This window comes from Trematomus bernacchii, unplaced genomic scaffold, assembly GCF_902827165.1.
Source record: "Trematomus bernacchii unplaced genomic scaffold, fTreBer1.1, whole genome shotgun sequence".
NCBI lineage: Eukaryota > Metazoa > Chordata > Actinopteri > Perciformes > Nototheniidae > Trematomus > Trematomus bernacchii.
In genome coordinates, this window is record NW_022987571.1 from 1,766,779 (window position 1) to 1,784,297 (window position 17,519).

General features: G+C 45.8%; 1 protein-coding gene across 3 annotated transcripts in view; it reads left to right on the forward strand.

Moving 5' to 3' along the window:
• The window catches only part of gatad2b (GATA zinc finger domain containing 2B), a 53,674-nt gene that overhangs the window by 29,543 nt on the left and 6,612 nt on the right, over window positions 1–17,519 (forward strand). For 2 of the 3 annotated variants that reach the window (XM_034126235.1, XM_034126234.1), the window contains exons 2-8: window positions 8,458–8,838; window positions 9,935–10,064; window positions 10,598–10,729; window positions 11,837–11,965; window positions 12,656–12,823; window positions 14,401–14,752; window positions 15,663–15,865. In XM_034126235.1, the coding sequence (XP_033982126.1) occupies window positions 8,459–8,838; window positions 9,935–10,064; window positions 10,598–10,729; window positions 11,837–11,965; window positions 12,656–12,823; window positions 14,401–14,752; window positions 15,663–15,865 (1,494 nt within the window). In that variant the 5' untranslated portion in view covers window position 8,458. Of the gene's footprint in view, window positions 1–8,457; window positions 8,839–9,934; window positions 10,065–10,597; window positions 10,730–11,836; window positions 11,966–12,655; window positions 12,824–14,373; window positions 14,753–15,662; window positions 15,866–17,519 lie in introns of all 3 variants that reach the window. The other variant, XM_034126233.1, reaches the window with a different exon arrangement.

The window sequence follows — 17,519 nt, forward strand, 5'->3', positions numbered from 1 at the left end:
GGCTGACGCCGGCTCCTGCGCCTCAGCGATAAGCCTCACATCCACACAGGAATCAGACGGCTGAGGAATGAAAGAGGTGGTGTGTGAGAGTCCAGGAGGAGAAGGTGGAGGAGAGAGGAGGCGTTGCATCAGCTAATGAATCGTCATGATGCAGATTGTGTGTGGAATGAGCAGCAGATTGTAAATGGCTTATTACCATTCCACTCTCTGCTGGACACGCTCAGCACACACTGCTAACCTGCTGGGGAGGGGGACAGGACAGAGACAGGTGGACAAGGGTAGGACAATACATATCAGGACACACCAGGACAGGACAGACCTGTACAGACTAAGCCAGGACAGGAATGGGTAGGACAGGAAAAACCAGGACTGACCGTAACGGGTTAATACAGGACAGATCTGGAAAGGATATACCAGAACAGGACAGATGTGGGCGGGACGGGGTATGACAGGACAGGATAGGTTAGGACAGGACACATCAGGACAGGTTAAGTAGAACCAAGAATGACCTGGACAGGATGGACAATGACAGAACAGGACAGGACTGGACAGGAATAGGTAGGACAGGACAAACCAGAACAGGATATAGCAGCACAGGAGAGATCAGGACAGATGAGGAAAGAACATTTAAAGACAAACCAGGACAGGGCAGACTAGGACAGGTTAAGAAAGGACAGACATGGACAAGTAAGTACAGGACAGGCCTGGAAAGAATATACCGGGACAGGAAAGACACGGGCAGGACAGGTTAAGTCAAAGAAGAATGATCTGGACAGGACTGAAAAGACCTGGGGCCTCATTTATAAAGCTCTGCGTAGGATTCACGTGGGAAGGTGGCGTACGTAGGACAAAGCAAATAAATACGCACACAAATATTCCGATTTATAAAACACTGCGCACGCACGTCCTACGCCGGTTTCCCTTTATAAATCTCAATCAACTCGAAATGTGGCGCAGCTTTTGCGGGCTTCACGTAACGCCCATATTTGCCTATAAATAGTCAAAGAAACGCCCCGTATTAATATTCATTTTGACTGACTGCATGAAGAATATCGCAGGAAATGACGACAGAACATCTAAAAAAGACATTTCACACCGTGTCAGATTTTGGTTCTTTTGGGGAGGTGGAGACAAATCACATGGTGGATTCAGTTTGAACCAGAGTAGCAGCATGGAGGTCGGATCGTCACCAAAATAAATAAATAAGTGGTCCGAAAAAAGTGAATGACAAAAAAATACACATAGCCTAACCTTCCTCAGGCAATGTGTCAGTGTGTTTGTGCCGGGGGCCAGGAGACCCCCCCCCCCATGATGAGAAACTGTAAGAAATGATCGGGGAATCCCTCCGGAGTGGAGTCATGACGACTGGATCTGAATTGTTTTATTTTATTTGGTGGTTTGTGTTCCAGCTGTCAATCAGCTGTGCGCAGCGTCTCCACTGCAGCCTGTGCATCTCAACCCCCCCGCAGCAACTCTATATCCACCAGTTAAAGGAACTAAAACAAATGTGTTGCACAATTTACCAAATATAGTGTTCTTAGTTTCCATACCTCCTGTGTTTTACGAGCGACTTATCAAGTATTGGCGAACGGCATAAAACATGATTAAACATGATAGTATAAACCATGCTCTGTATATATACGAGGCGCATGGTTTATACCAGGGCTTCTCAAACTCTGGACCGAACTGCAAATCAATCAGGACCGAACCCTGTGTCCCATTATAAAATTTAAAAAAAAAAGTAATGTAAATTAATGTATATTTTCTTGTGTCTGACGCGTTGTGAGAATGAACGTGCATATATATTTACTTGTGTGCGCGAGCGTGACACGCATTGCAGACCGCAAGTTTACCTAGACTTTATAATGCCTTTTTTGCCGAGGTTCAAGGCATTGGCTACAGACAAACGGTGCCATTTCTCCCACTAGTTCAAGCCACCATACTGTATGTATGTATTGAATGTGTGTGTGTATACAGGGGCGCCGTTTGCCGGCAGGCAAGTACTTGGACCAGAAGGGGGCCCCAAAGAAGGTAGATTAAGAAGGTCCACAGCAACGACAACATGAAACACCCTTTAATTTACTGCAACGACATGTCGGGAAACCCCCTCAAGGGGGCCCCATGCATAGCGCGCCGAAACTGCTTCTTAATTTCAGTTTCGTTGCTCCACTCCGGGGGGGGGGGACTTTACTGGCATTGATCCGGACCAGTGACCTTGTATAAAATTCACAAGTGGACCTTTAACAAAAACGTTTGAGTACCCCTGGTTTATACTATCATGTTATAGTTTATACTATCATGTTAAATCTCTAGGTTGTATACAACCTATAGAGAAAAGCAAAACGGCGTCAGTTTAAAGTAATTCTGTCCTTCTGTTTACCGCATCATTTATGAGAATACATTTCTTAACAAGAAAACATAATCGAGGAGTGATCAATAACATTTCCGTATTTATTTATTTCTCCAAGTTATGTTTTTGTGTGCACTGAGGAGTCTCAAACCGGCGTTTGTTTAATCATTTTAAGATTGGCTTTAATACATTTTTGAAAATTAATTATTCGTATATGATAAATGGGAGGTAACATTTTATTTATGGTATTATTTCCACATATTTCTCTCCATTCTTCCTTCTGCCAACGGTGTCGCAGTTTCTTGTCTCTCTCCCGTTGTTGTGCTTACCGCGTACGGATGGGTCAGAGTGTGCGTGGAGGACCGCACATTTTCCAGTCAAGTTTGTTTTTTTATAAATCGCAAAGATTGCTTAGAAACTGGCGTACGCCATCTTTTGAGCGTACGCAACGTTTATAAATGAGGCCCCAGAACAGGATAGGAAAGGACAGATCAGAACAGAACAAACATAGGATACCAGGACAGACCAGGAAAAAAACAGGAGAGATGTTGACAGGACAAGGTAGGAAAGGACAGACCAGGACTAGGACTAGACAGAACAGGATAGGAAAGGACAGGACAGATCAGGACAGATGTGTGGACTGAACATACAAAGACAAACCAGGAAGGACATTCCAGGACACAGGAGAGATGTGGACACGACAGGGTAAGATTGGAAAGAACAGGACAGACAGACGGACAGGTTAGGACAGGGATGAGTGACAAAGGCTGCTGGTTTCTATATATTTGTGTGTGTGTGTGTGTGTGTGTGTGTGTGTGTGTGTGTGTGTGTGTGTGTGTGTGTGTGTGTGTGTGTGTGTGTGTGTGTGTGTGTGTGTGTGTGTGTGTGTGTGTGTGTGTGTGTGTGTGTGTGTTGTGTGTGTGTGTGTGTGTGTGTGTTGTGTGTGTGTGTGTGTGTGTGTGTGTGTGTGTGTGTGTTGTGTGTGTGTGTGTGTGTGTGTGTGTGTGTGTGTGTGTGTGTGTGGTGTGTGTGTGTGTGTGTGTGTGTGTGTGTGTGTTGTGTGTGTGTTGTGTGTGTGTGTGTGTGTGTGTGTGTGTGTGTGTGTGTCCTCGTCCTCTGTTCTAGCCCTGCACACACTCGGCCTACACACAAAGACTTCTGTGAGGGTAGAGCAAGATGAGGAAAAAAAAATCCCTGCCTGTATCTTGGCTGTGTCACTGCTTTATTACCCCACCACACACACACATGCCTACACATAACCCCTCCTGATTGGCTGGTGTAATATTAACAAATGAATCTCTCAGCTCTGGCTACATTTAAGGGGCCCCTGAAAGTAAGCATGTGTTTATTTTTACAGTGAAAGAGGGGGGAGGAGAAGACGGAGGGTTTGAGGAATTGGGGGAGGGTAGAGGAGCAGGGAGGGGTTTCTTTGTGGTAATATACAGCTGGAGAAGAAGAGGGGGTTACAAAATCCTGCCTTCTGTTGGAATCCTGTGCTGAGCGTGGATGTCTGCACACTTTCTGTCTGCTGTTTGGGGGCAGAGTGACACCTCTACTTGCTGCTCTGCTCTGTGGGAGCTGATAGTTGCAAGTATGACGAGTCCTCGCTGTACATTTTTCTAAAGATGTGTACCTGAACATCTCTGTGTTGGTGTTGGCTTCATGAAAAGTCTGATTTGGCTGTAGAAGGAGCTCCATTTGCCCTCTATCAACATCCAGCCTGTCTCTTTCTTTCTCTCGCCATGTCTCCTTTTCTTTTCCTTTATTGCTTTGGCCTGGCAGAGCGCCCGAAGCTAGAGGGGTGGGGAGGGGAGGAGGTCGTGGGAGGGATTACGGGTGGGTGAGGAGAACGAGAGTGTGGCTTGTGTAGCAGCTGACTGAAACAGTCATTATATTATGTAAAGGCAGGCGGCGGCAGTGGCCAGGAGGAGGGGGGGGGGGGCGTGTAAGGTGCCAGTTACTGACGCGCGGCGAGAGGCCGGCCCTGATTGGCTTGTCAGCGCCTCTCTCAGCGGTGCTCTCTGGCTCATTAAAGGTGGAGGTTGGAGCTGGTGTGCTTCTCCCAGCAAATGGAGGCTCTGCCGCTGCGTCATAAACTAATCACAGAAGAAGAACAAGTGGCGGGATGGGGGGGGTCAGGGGGGAGTTAGTACTCTACGATCATTAAGACTCCTCCCTTTGTTAAAGAGGCTGCTGTGTTTATAATCACTCTGCTTATGAGCACTGACTGAATGTGTATCGCATGTAGCAGTCATGGCTAGCACTGTTAGCATCACTGCTGCATCAGCTACCTGTACACGAGATGACGTAGTTCTGGGTGTAGTCTCTAAACTGCCTTCAGATAATCAGCCTTCAAACCACTTTGCACCGTCACTGTCAGGTGATAGTGCTGTCAGGTGATGGATGCAGTGATGGATGCAGTCAGGTGATGGATGCAGTGATGGATGCTGTCAGGTGATGGATGCAGTGATGGATGCTGTCAGGTGATGGATACAGTGATGGATGCTGTCAGGTGATGGATGCAGTGATGGATGTGGTCATGTGATGGATGTGGTCAGGTGATGGATGCAGTGATGGATGCTGTCAGGTGATGGATGCAGTGATGGATGCTGTCAGGTGATGGATGCAGTGATGGATGTGGTCATGTGATGGATGTGGTCAGGTGATGGATGCAGTGATGGATGCTGTCAGGTGATGGATGCAGTGATGGATGTGGTCAGGTGATGGATGCTGTCAGGTGATGGATGTGGTCAGGTGATGGATGCAGTGATGGATGCTGTCAGGTGATGGATGTGGTCAGGTGATGGATGCAGTGATGGATGCTGTCAGGTGATGGATGTGGTCAGGTGATGGATGCAGTGATGGATGCTGTCAGGTGATGGATGCTGTCAGGTGATGGATGTGGTCAGGTGATGGATGTGGTCAGGTGATGGATGCAGTGATGATGCTGTCAGGTGATGGATGCGGTCAGGTGATGGATGCAGTGATGGATGCTGTCAGGTGATGGATGCAGTGATGGATGCTGTCAGGTGATGGATGTGGTCAGGTGATGGATGTGGTCAGGTGATGGATGCAGTGATGGATGCTGTCAGGTGATGGATGTGGTCAGGTGATGGATGCAGTGATGGATGCTGTCAGGTGATGGATGTGGTCAGGTGATGGATGCTGTCAGGTGATGGATGTGGTCAGGTGATGGATGCAGTGATGGATGCTGTCAGGTGATGGATGTGTCAGGTGATGGATGTGGTCAGGTGATGGATGCAGTGATGGATGCTGTCAGGTGATGGATGTGGTCAGGTGATGGATGTGGTTCAGGTGATGGATGTGGTCAGGTGATGGAGTGCAGTGATGGATGCTGCAGTTGCAGTGATGGATGTGGTCAGGTGATGGATGCAGTGCAGGTGATGGTGCAGGTGATGGATGTGGTCAGGTGATGGATGCTGTCAGGTGATGGATGCTGTCAGGTGATGGATGCAGTGATGGATGCTGTCAGGTGATGGATGCTGTCAGGTGATGGATGCAGTCAGGTGATGGATGCTGTCAGGTGATGGATGCTGTCAGGTGATGGATGCAGTGATGGATGCTGTCAGGTGATGGATGCAGTGATGGATGCTGTCAGGTGATGGATGCAGTGATGGATGCTGTCAGGTGATGGATGCTGTCAGGTGATGGATGTTCTCAGGATGCAGTACACTATAAACCTAGATAACATACTTTAGTAGTTTTTTATGAACAGCTGATTTGAGTGATTGATGAATTGAGACTGTATGGAGGCATTAGTCCACCCTGAACTGCACCTATAGGTTGTTGCTGCAGACACACCTCTTCTTGCTGCCATCTGATGGAGTTGAGCTCCACGCCTTGACTTCCTCTCCTGTGCAGCACAGTTTTGAGATTATGTGTTCATGTTTTTCTTCTGCTGCTTGCTGATTAGTTTTCTGTACCTGGTCAGCAATCTGCTCAACTGGTTGTTTTAAATGTGCTACACAAAGCTTGACTTAACTTCACTAAGCTAATGCTAATAAGACATGGCTTGTTGTTGTCCTTTTCAAATACAGACCCACACTAACACACACACACACACCCAGAGGCATCATACATTACACATGTCCAAGCTATTCTTACCCGGCGGTGTTTAGCCCACTTCTGTCTGAATGAGCTGACCCTGTTTTCTGCCCTGATCCTGAGGTCAGGGGTTATATGAGGTGGTTTGATTTGAATGGAATGTATGATTCCCTCCTTCACAGTTTCAGGACAGTTCAGCTGCAGAGAAGATAAGCTAAAATTCAGCAATGTGTTACATTTGATCAATCCAGTATGTGGTTGGCAGCCAGTGGAGGTCCCAGAGGAAAGGGATGATGTGGTCAGAGCGACAGGTGGAGGTGACTAGCTGGGAGCAGAATTGTGTGCGTATTGAAGTTTCTTGAGAACATAAGCAGGTGAACCATAGAGAATGCTGGTGCAGTTATCAGGTCGGGATGCAATGACTGAATGGATGAGAGTTTCAGCAGCGGTGTTCGGCGGATAGGGGCAATGCTCTTTGATTGGAGGAAGGCAGTTTTGATGATCTTAAGGCACATAGGAGCTTCAGACATTCCCCAGTGGGGTATTTATTGATGTAATTTATGTCGTTGAACAAAACGTGACATCTCTTCAGCTTGTGTTTACTACAGATCTTATCTAACCACAAACATGTTCAAGAAAATTGAAGGAACAGGAAGGGCTAAAATGCTGACTTATTTCCAGGTTTATGACTCATGTCTGCGCCAGTCTTTGATAACAGCAAAAAGCAGATTTCTCAATTCTGTGTAGACATCCACAATAATGCAGACACTTAAAGCAGTAAGTCTGTTTTGGAGCATAACTGTACTTCAAGGTGATTAAACTCAGTACACAGCCATGGCTAAAATATGAGTAGCAGCAATACAAAAAAAAATAAGTGGCATAAGTAACATATTACAATATTGAGACATAGCAAAAAAAATTGGACATTTATAATGAATGTATGTTTTACACATGAAACTGATCATTGCTAAATACAATTGCCCAAAAATGATCTAAATTGCACATTGCAGGTTTATTGCACAAGATTGCAACAGTCTGTATTGTGTGAGGGTATACCAGGTAGTCTATTTGCCAGCATACTGAACACAGAAATGTTGAGTTTTATGTTAGAAATGTATAGTAGGGTCCCCAGCACATAGAAACTGCCGGATGCTAGCCTGCATATGATGGGCAATTTGCACAATTAGCATAAGTTGTGTTAATTAGCATGAATGGCATTAAAGCTTAACTTTCTTAAAAATAAATAGGCAATCTGTCCGATCCTAAGGTCCAAATCGGCCAAACATTTCTTAAAAGTATTAGAAGTTGATAAATCAATTTAGCGAAAATTAAGGGTACACATTAAAAGTATTAAAGGGCATTTTCCAAGGTATTACATGTTGTAGCTTGTTTTCAATAAGTATATAAATTGTCCAAAGAGGTTGTATTCTACAGTGTGCCTGAATGTAATCATTGCGTAGGTGTGTAGTGTGATTCTGTGTAGTTTATTTATGGCATCCCGTTGGGTTTGACGTCATCTGAACAGCACATCGCACGCTCACTGCTTGATAGCGCACGAAGCTCCGTTTACGCCGGTTGTTAAACATCGTTATGGGGAAATGCAAGTCTGCGTCCAAATGGTTGGAAGATAAGGAGGAAGGACAATCAATACTGTATATAGTCAATGTGAGGTAAAGTGTGTCGCCAATGTAACCGGTTAAAACTCCAAGTGGCGATGAGGTCTTAAAATGTATGGAAAGGGTCTTAAAAAAGGTCTTGCAAGGTATTACATTTGACTTCAGGATTCCTGCATATACCCTGTAATAATATAATGGCAATTCATGGTAATTAATGCAACTTTAGCTAATGGTGCAATTAGCCAATTACCCAACATATTCAAGTTATCATCCGGCAGTTTCTATGTGCTGGGGACCCTACTATACATTTATAACATAAAACTTTGGCAACATTTCCGGGTTCACTATAGGACTCTATGAGCTGGTTGGTTGTACATGTTGCTAACCCCTGTGTCCCTGCTAACCCCTGTCCCTGCTGTCCTGCAGGATGGAGCGGATGTCTGAGGAGGCGCTGAGGCTCAACCTGCTGAAGCGAGGCTTAGAGTCCCCCAACGAGCGAGAGGAGGCCCTGGCCAAACGCCTCAAAATGGAGGGCCACGAGGCCATGGAGCGCCTCAAGATGCTGGCTCTACTCAAACGCAAGGACCTCGCTGACCTGGCAGCCCTGGAGGTCGGGGGGCCCCTGGGGGAAGGGAAGGGGCCCGGAGCCAGCAGCCTCCACCACCAGAGCCTCATGGGAGGTGCCTACGAGGAAAAGATGAACGGGAGTCTGAGGCTGGCGGGCCACGGCAGCCATATTGGAGCCAGTAAGAACGGGAAGGAGAACATGATGGATGAGCCGGTGGACATGAGCGCTGGGAGGAGATGGTGAGGAGAACGTGTTCAAAGAACCAGAGAGCACCGGGGCCGCTGATAACAAGCATGGTGGCTCTGTGCTATTCAAATGTCACATCTGCTCTGCCAACACTAACTACGCCAACACTGGAACTGGAAAAATGTTTAAAGGTTTTTTTAAGGCCAAATGTGTTGTTTGTAGATTAAGTGATGTGCACTTATTAAATAGGCATAGTATGTATTATGCCAGGCAGTCAGTAGAGACCGTGAGATTATAATATTCTAACTCTTGATTGAAGCTAAATGTGTGGCTGGACTTGAGGGAACAACACAAGTCACTGAGAGGCTGAGGTCGGGCCTGGATGGCTTTGTATGACGCTGAGAATCAAACATGTGTTGAACAGATCTTAATTTGAATCATCAAAATATTAGACTATGCACAAAATGTATGATCAGAATAACCAAGCTTTTGAAAGTGGGCCATCAAAAAATACAGCGACACACTCACACAGGTTGGTTATGTTCACTATGAGTCACGCCCATATCCATGTGACCCAACTAATCCAACCAATTGTGATCACACAATAATACATTATGATATTATAAACAATGACCTACACCAAATCATCCAATGGACTATATATATAATATATTGTGTGCATCTTTTGACACATTTCCCTAAAACCTCCCCCAGACAGAACTGAGGCCTCATTTATAGGGGTCTTCTACCAAACAGCCCCGGCAGTCAACATGTCCCATAATTACTCCTGTATGCATGTCGGCTGTGTTCAAGTGTTTGTGAGCTGCTTTGGTTAAAAGCATTAGCTAAATGAAATGTAATGTGCTCAAATTTACACACACAAAAATTGTTCACTCAAATAACAATCTTAATAACGGTGTAACTAACATAACAAAGTGTGAGAGACTAATCTGTTTATCAGCTTTAATGAAGTAAAAAAGGCAATTCCTGATATAACGTAATGGAAGGTTGACAACAGTGATGTTGAAGGCCTCCCTCACAGAGTGCAGTGCTCCTCACATCCTCTCCCCCAGCAGGTCACATTCTGGGATTGAAAATGAACATTTCAGATGCTCCAGAAGTTGACGGACCTTTTTGTTGTTCCTGTAGCGAGGCTGAGCATGACAGACGGACTCCGTCTCCAGACGTCATCATCCTGTCAGACAACGAGGCGTCCAGTCCCAGAACGACGCCGCGCCCTGAGGAGCGCCTGCACCAGGCCAACCTGGACCTGTTCAAGGTACTGTACAGCAGCACTGTGAAGGCTCTTCTCTGATCTGTATATTAAAGCATTAGTAAGAATTTTAAAACTATAGAGCACCAAAAAACATTTCCTACACAGGGCTATCTCTGGCACATAACATGGGAAATAACAAACAATGAAACATATCCATAAGAAGAACAGTAGAAATGAAAGGGGCCCTATTCTGCTGATGTTCAGGAAGTCCCTCTGCAGGAAACACAGGGATTGTAGTCTTTGCAGACCATTTACATGCACACAAACATATGCAACCTAACACATTACAGGAGAGGAAACACTCCCAAAAGCATAACAGGGCCTACAATAAACAGTGAGCATAAGAGAGACAGAACCATCCTCATCACAAATCACCCAGGAAATACATCATTGAATCATTCAAATGAAGAAACATCTACTTCAACTGGTTTTTGATTTTAAAGGGTTATCTGTGCTGGCTCTTTGGCTCTCACCTGTGTGTTAGCTAGGGTTTGCCATGTGGACACAATGTCTGACTGATGCTGTGTGTGTTCCAGGGGAAGACGGTGGAAGAGAGGCAGCAGATGATCAAGGCTCTGAGGGAGGAGCTGCGCCTGGAGGAGGCCCGCCTGGTGCTGCTCAAGAAGCTCCGGCAGAGTCAGATGCAGAAGGAGAACGTGGTGCAGAAGGTCAGTGCAGAGCTCACTCCAACATCCACCTGCTGTGGAGTGTGTTAACTCCTGCGTTTTGTTTGTTTTTAAACTATTTATTTTCCAATACACAAATACACACAAATACATAGATACTGAAAATAAGAGAAAGAGCAGGGGATCATACTACTCCACATTTACAGCCTTTCTTTTTCCTCGTCTACCGTCCATTTTTCCCAGCGTTGTTCACAGATCTCTGCCTCAGTCCTTAGACAGTAGGTCAGTGTTTTCATAGTCAATATCTCTTCTACAACGTCCAGCCTCTGACCCAGTCCAGGAGGGTCACTTTTTAAACAGGTCCTTGTGATGGCCTTTTTTATAGAGGTCTTCCTTTCCAATTATACTCCAGAATCATGCCCAGATACATAACCCTGGGGTCACAGGGAATCTCATCACTTTATATTCTCTTCCAGAGTCTGAATAACTCTGAAAATGCCTGTACTTTTATACATGACCAGAACATGTGTGAATGATTGGGATTCAACTGCTGACTTGAGTTCTAATGTGTGCTTTAAAGGGGACCTATCATGCAAAATGCACTTTTGTACGTCTTTTCTACATGAATATGTGTCCCCGGTGTTCCAGGGAACTCACCAAGTGTCAGAAAACACAACCCTCTCTATTTTCCTCCATACCCAAATCTCTAAAAAAGGGGCTGCAACGGATCTGATAAAAACTGATCCAGATTTGAACACTGTCCTGACGTCAGGAAAGTGGCGCTACGGCTATTGGGCCAACTCCACCAATCAGGAGGAGACAGCCACGGCCATTGCCGTTCGAAAGCGCTGGAGACGATGTAGTACATATGCCAGGCCAGTAGATGGTGCTGTTCTCACTGAATCAGCCCTTGCTAAAACAGAGCTATGAATTGTCAAATTGAGCAAAATGAGGCATGGCTAAAATGCATGATCTGTTTGGTATTTTGAAAAAAAAAAGTATAAATATGCCTTATATAGGTATGGTCCTACACTATATTATTCAAATATAGCATGATAGGTCCACTTTAAGTTTACTGTAATATGATGAAGTTAAAAGACACACATAAGTTTGCAGGAATCCCCTGTTAACGCTGTCTGCTGTCCTCAGGTCCCCGTGGTGCAGAACGCTGCCTCCTCTGTGCAGGCCCCCCCCATGCACAGCTCTCAGGGCCTGGGGAAGCTGCCTGTGAGGCCGGGCATGCACAACCCGGAGCCCCAGAACCTCCGCACGGCACAGGTCTGTCTGCCATACGCGTTAACAACTATCAACCATGGACTGTATTTGTAGTTCTGCCCGCTGCTTCAATAACACATTAGTCCTGCTTGAATAAGGAGGGGAAATAAGCTCAAAGTAGAGGGTCACTCTGAGGTCAGTTTACGGCTCATGGTTAGTACTTCCTGGGTCAGTACACTTGTTTAGTAGAATGTCTTTAGTGTATCTGTAGGAGATAAGTTAAGTCTGAGAAAATGACTACAACATTTAGCAGTCTGGGTGTTAAGGAAAATATGCATTGTGGGAAATAAAGTAAGTGCTATCAGAGCCTGACCAATACTTGAATTTGCCATTCTTTTTCTAAATATGTCTCCTGTGAGTCCTAAAATGAATTGAAATCCAATATTAAAATCACCAGTGGACTTTTTGTTAAGCTTGGTTTTAGGAATAGACTTTGTCTCTTCAATATTGAACGGACATTTAACATTACCTGGTCTTGTGCTCAAGTGGTCTTGATAAGTTGATAAAATCTTGAGGTGCTTATTTTAGAGGGAGCTGTTGTCAATCTCCAGCCTCAGTTCCTCCTCAGGCCACCATGAACTGTGTGCTTTTGGCAGTGTGTGTGCTTCGTTATGAGTATGGAAGAGGAGCAGGATATTGGTGTCTCCTGAACTGAGAGCCTTTCATGAACTCTCTGCTGTTTCCTCTCTGTAGGGTCACACGGTTATCAGGTCAGCAGCCAATGCTAACCTGCCCCCCATGCTGATGTCTCAGAGAGTGATAGCCCCCAACCCTTCCCAGCTGCAGGGCCAGAGACTGTCCTCTAAGCCCGGGATGTCCCGCTCCAGCTCCAGCATGGCCAACGCCGTCAGCTACCAGCAGGTAGGCCCCTCCATCACTGTGTCCTCTTTCTGCTGTGGACTACCAGCTAGTCATGGTTAAAGCAATGTGGGCCAATGATACTGTTTAACGGGATACGTTAGAAAATAGGATACGTTAAGCTTGTACTTAAATGTACATGTACATTAGCACATCCTTAACTAGCATTAGTGCTGCTATGCTACGCTAGCTGCCAAAGGTTTAAGATAAGATAAGATTTAATGTATTGATCCCAATCTGGGAAATGTTTGTATCACGTGTCAAAAAGACTTTGCACATAATGTGAACATGTTAAAGAATAGAGAATAAACAAACATAGAATAGAAGCATCTCAAAATAGAAAATAAATCCAAACTTAAAAGTAAAATATATATATACATACATAATGACAGTGAAAGATATATATCTGCAGACCATCTGTCAAATATACACTATGAAGGGCCAAATACAGCTGCCAAAATATATGACCTGAATGTATACACATGCTGCTTTTGAATTGAACTATTTTAAGGGTGAATAAAGAGCTGCCCTGATTTCCAGGATTGTAGGTGTGCTATTGCTAGTTAGCTTTACACTGTGATCTGTTGCTTTAATGTTAGCTGCTATCTATCTATTTGTTTGAACTTGTTTTTGACTGATTTATAAGCTTTACAGTGAGCTTCAATCTTTAACTGATTAGCTTCTTAGTTTAATATCCTGGAAATATCTATCAAGCAAATATAGCGGACCCTTCTATCATCTTCCCTCTGAGAGATATGTCGTCTGAGAGTGTAGTGAGTGAGGGTCTTGGCTCCTGCTCCGGGAGCTTGAATCATTATTCTGCCTCAATAGAAAGCTAAGAACTAGTTGAACAAATCCATTTCGAGGTAGAACACCATCACTGTCCGCAGCATGACATCCAGTCATAAATCATCTAGTTGCCAGCAGTGTGAACCCAGAAATGTTGGGTACCCCAAAGTTTTATGTTAGAAATGTATAGTAGGGTCCCCAGCACATAGAAACTGCCGGATGCTAACTTCCATATGTTGGGCAATTTGGACCATTAGTATAATGTGTGTTAATTAGCATTAATAACCATTATAGCCTATGGGGACAATAGTTAGATGTCTTAGATGTCAATAGTTAGATGCTGATTTTGACAATTTTGGAGTGGTTTTGGGGGTTATTGAGGATGTGTAGTGCATTTCAGACCTTTTCAGGATATAAATGGCAGTTTTAACCAGAAAGTGGCAGTATTTGTACTCCCAGTGGGCTGACTCTCAACTTAAGCTAATGGTCCAAATTGCCCAACATATACAGGTTAGCATCCAGCAGTTTCTATGTGCTGGGGACCCTACTATACATTTATAACATAAAACTATGAGGTACTGAACATCTCACGGTTCACAATAGGACTCTATGAGCTGGAAACACTAGAAACACTACACTATACAGTAGATGAGAACTCTAAAGGGCAACTTGTAGCCACAACCTGAACCTTAGCGAGGCCAGGAGAATGTATTTACTGTGTCAGCTGGTGACAGAAGGGTAAAGTGTGGCTCTCCTCTGCTTAGCATCAGAGAATGTGTGTCTCCCTGCAGGCCAGCCAGCAGGTGGCAGCCTCCCAGCGCTCAGGCTCCAGTGCCATGTACATGAACCTGGCCCACATGCAGGCGGCCGCAGCAGCCGGGGGGGGTATGGGCGGGGCTTCGGCCGTCAGCCCCTCCACCATGTCCAGCTCGGCGGGCGGAGTCAGCTCCATCGCAGACCAGGCCAGCAGCCAGGCGGCCGCCAAGCTGGCCCTGAGGAAGCAGCTGGAGAAGACCCTGCTGGAGATCCCCCCACCCAAACCCCCCGCCCCGCTGCTCCACTTCCTGCCCTCTGCCGCCAACAGCGAGTTCATCTACATGGTGGGGCTGGAGGAGGTGGTGCAGAGTGTGCTCGACAGTCAGGGTAAGCAGCTCCTCTTCACCTTCAAGCACTGGAAGATAGTTTTTTCATGTCCTCCATAACCCTTCAAATGATTAAGGGTCAAATCTGACCAGCTTACTACTTTCATCAATACAAATAAATATTGTGTTTCACATCTGATAGCCTCAAGGCCTCATGATATCCTCCACAGTAGGCATTTGAACATTGAGTGGTTTAGTCAACTTTGTAACATCTATGGTGTTCCCAGTCAAAGATGACCTCTATAGAAGATGAATGGGTAACCCTAGATGATGTCCATCCATCAGATAGTACACACACACACATCTACAACCATGTTACATTTGGAATACATTTTCAGTGTGTATTCTTTGTATATTACCTGCAGTTATTCATGTTAACCTAATTCTGAGACATTGTTTACAACTTAAAAGGGTTTTAAATAACATTTATTTGCTGATGTTTAATTGTTGTTGTGTTAAAGGTGGGGTAGGTAATTTTGGAGAAACCAGCTCGAGATCGCTAGAATTTGAAAATACACAACCGGAGAAAATCTGCCACTTCCTTACAGAGCCCCTCCTCCAACACACACAAACGTGCACATGACCAATGAGGGCACGAGATAAGTTTGTGCACAGATGGAAGGCTGACAGGCAGGTAGGCCATCCAGTTATTTTAACCGGGCCGGCTAAAATGATTGGTCGTGCTTTTTACAGTATTACGGCTTCCACAGACGACATTTTTTTTATGGATTTTTTTGTCAAAGCACAAAAAGTGTATCTCGAGCCGGTTTCTCAAACATACCTACCCCACCTTTAATGTAAGAGCAGTTAAAACAGACCGGTCAAATACCTAGAGAACCAAAGTAAGGGGGGAGAAATTAACCTGAAGATGAATGTGATGAATCCTAAAGTTAGCGTATTGCTGCTCTCAGGTAAACTCAGAGGCACGCTGGGCCGGATGGAGCCGTTCTTCTGCGCCCAGTGCAGAACCGACTTCACCCCCCACTGGAAGCAGGAGAAGAGCGGGCGGATCCTGTGTGAGCAGTGCATGACCTCCAACCAGAAGAAGGCTCTGAAGGCGGAGCACACCAACCGGCTGAAGAACGCCTTTGTGAAGGCCCTGCAGCAGGAGCAGGTCAGCACCAGCACACTACACCACTACACCATCACACTACACCACCACACTACACCATCACACTACACCACCACACTACACCATCACACTACACCACTACATTACACCATCACACTACACCACCACACTACACCACTACACCATCACACTACACCACCACACTACACCATCACACTACACCACCACACTACACCACTACATTACACCATCACACTACACCACCACACTACACCACTACACCATCACACTACACCACCACACCATCACACTACACCACCACACTACACACATCACACTACACCACTACATTACACCATCACACTACACCACCACACTACACCACTACACCATCACACTACACCACTACACCATCACACTACACCAGCACACTACACCATCACACTACACCACTACATTACACCATCACACTACACCACCACACTACACCACTACACCATCACACTACACCACCACACCATCACACTACACCATCACACTACACCCACCACACTACACCAACTACACCATCACACTACACCACTACACCATCACACTACACCATCACACTACACCATCACACTACACCACCACACTACCACCACTACACCATCACACTACACCACCACACTACACCATCACACTACACCACTACATTACACCATCACACTACACCACTACATTACACCATCACACTACACCATCACACTACACCAGCACACTACACCATCACACTACACCACTACATTACACCATCACACTACACCACTACATTACACCATCACACTACACCACCACACTACACCACCACACTACACCACTACACCACCACACTCACCATACACCATCCACACTTACACCATACACTACACCAGCCTACCATCACAACTACACCCACTACATACCATCACACTACACCACCACACTACACCATCACACTACACCACTACATTACACCATCACACGACACCATCACACTACACCAGGCACTCCTCAAAGTCCGGACTCCGGTCCGGATCCGGACGAACCACAACTGTCTCTGGACTCTGAGCAATTATACTTTCATATGTATTATCTGTATTATCTGCGAGACATCGCCACAACACAACGAGTCAAAATCTCCGCTATGTCCACTGCAAACAGCGCTCTGCATGTCCGACGTTCCACTGTCTGTGTGTGTCTGTCAACGCTTTGGTCCAATCACATTCAGCATCCCGTCAGCGTTTTTCGCCCACCAACAGTCTGCGAATCAGAGGCACAGTAGGGCGGGTCTTCGCGGAATGCGGGTGGGAAAAATGCGTGTGTCGTCTCTTTCAACCTGTCTGAGTCAGAGCGAGAGTTTAAAAAGAAAAAAGTCAGAGCGAGAGTTATCAGCCCATCTAGCTGCATCTGTACTGTAGCTAGTAGCCTAGTTTCACCTACCGGGGTGGCATGGGGTGGCAACTGCCACCCTAAAAATAGGCCTTGCCACCCCAGTTGGCAGCTTTGTTTTGGAAGAAAAGTTGTGGCTCATCTGACATTTATGAGAGAAAGTCTCTAAAGGCCCAGACACACCAGGCCGTATTCGGCCGTCTTCGGCTGTCTGGCGACAACGCGTTCCCTGTCGCCCAAAGTCAATTTGGTGTGTCCCGAACCCTCGCCCGTGACACGCCTTATT